Source organism: Pygoscelis adeliae, unplaced genomic scaffold (assembly GCF_000699105.1).
Source record: "Pygoscelis adeliae isolate BGI_AS28 unplaced genomic scaffold, ASM69910v1 Scaffold577, whole genome shotgun sequence".
In the NCBI taxonomy this organism is placed as follows: domain Eukaryota; kingdom Metazoa; phylum Chordata; class Aves; order Sphenisciformes; family Spheniscidae; genus Pygoscelis; species Pygoscelis adeliae.
The window spans coordinates 101,073-102,160 of record NW_008825116.1 but is presented as its reverse complement, the minus strand read 5'-3'; the positions used below and the strand labels follow the sequence as shown (position 1 = coordinate 102,160).

At 64.6% G+C, this 1,088-nt stretch overlaps 1 protein-coding gene across 1 annotated transcript in view; it reads right to left on the bottom strand.

Moving 5' to 3' along the window:
* The window catches only part of SPEG (SPEG complex locus), a 29,499-nt gene that overhangs the window by 2,963 nt on the left and 25,448 nt on the right, over positions 1–1,088 (bottom strand). The window contains 3 exon segments of the mRNA XM_009328254.1: positions 107–267; positions 467–589; positions 869–986. Coding sequence (XP_009326529.1) covers positions 107–267; positions 467–589; positions 869–986 — 402 coding nt within the window.

Here is a 1,088-nt window from a genome sequence, read left to right as displayed (position 1 = left end):
ATGATTCTATGATTCTATGATTCTATGATTCTATCCCAGAGGCCTCAGCCCCACAGCTGGCCCCACGGCTGCCCCACGCCCCACAGAAGAGGGCTTGCTCACCTGCTGCCTCGAGGTGCACCTTCCCCGAGGGGGTGCTGTAGGGACCCTGCCCGGCCTTGTTGACACAGGCCACCCGAAACTTGGCAGCACTCCCGGGGGGCAGCTCCGTCACGTTGAAGTAGCAGTCAGCGATGCCAGTGCTGATGATCTTCCACTCGTCCTCCCCTGCTGGCGCGGGGGCAAGGTGAGGCAAGGGTAGACCAGGGGCAGGGGGCAGCCCCCTGTTCCCCACCCCTGACCTGGGACCCCGCTGAGCCCCAGGGGACAGCAATGACATTGGGCACTTTTGTCCTGGCTTGGTGTCCCCATGTGAGCCCATCTTTCTGGCTGCGGCTGCCGGGGGACAGGAGGCAGCCCCACATACCGTCCAGCCTGCGCTCCAGCGTGTAGGTGCAGGGGGCTTTGCTCTCCGCAGGCTTCCACAGCACCAGCACCGTGTTCTTGTACTTCTGGGGGATCTCCGGGGTGCCCGGCCGCCCGGGGAGCCCTGCGAGGAGACAGACAGAGTGGGCTGGGTGCCTGGCCAGGGGCAGAACAGAGCTGCTGTGGGGTGAGGACACCACAACACGTGGGCTTGGAGATGCTGGAGGTGCCCGGGCAAAACCAGCCTGTCTCCCCTCAAAACTTCCAGTCTCTTGCAGATGCGGAGAGCAGAGCTCAAGTGACCTGCTCCAACCGGTCCCCAGCCCCGGGGTGCGTGCCTGGCACGTGCTCTCTCCCCTCAGGCAGCTCCTCTGTCCCCTGAGGTCCCCCCTCACATCCTTACGCGCCACAGCCAGCGTGCAGGAGCTGATGGCCGTGCCCAGGGCGTTGGCGGCTGCACACTCGTACAGCCCCGCATCCTTCCTGGACACCCTGGCAATGGTGAGCATCTGCCGGCCGTCCTAGCAGGAGATGACGTTCAGTGCATTGTCTGGCTGCAGGGACCTCTTGTCTGCGGGGGGGAGCAGATGAGAGGGATGCTCCAGTCCCTCCCCCAGCACCAA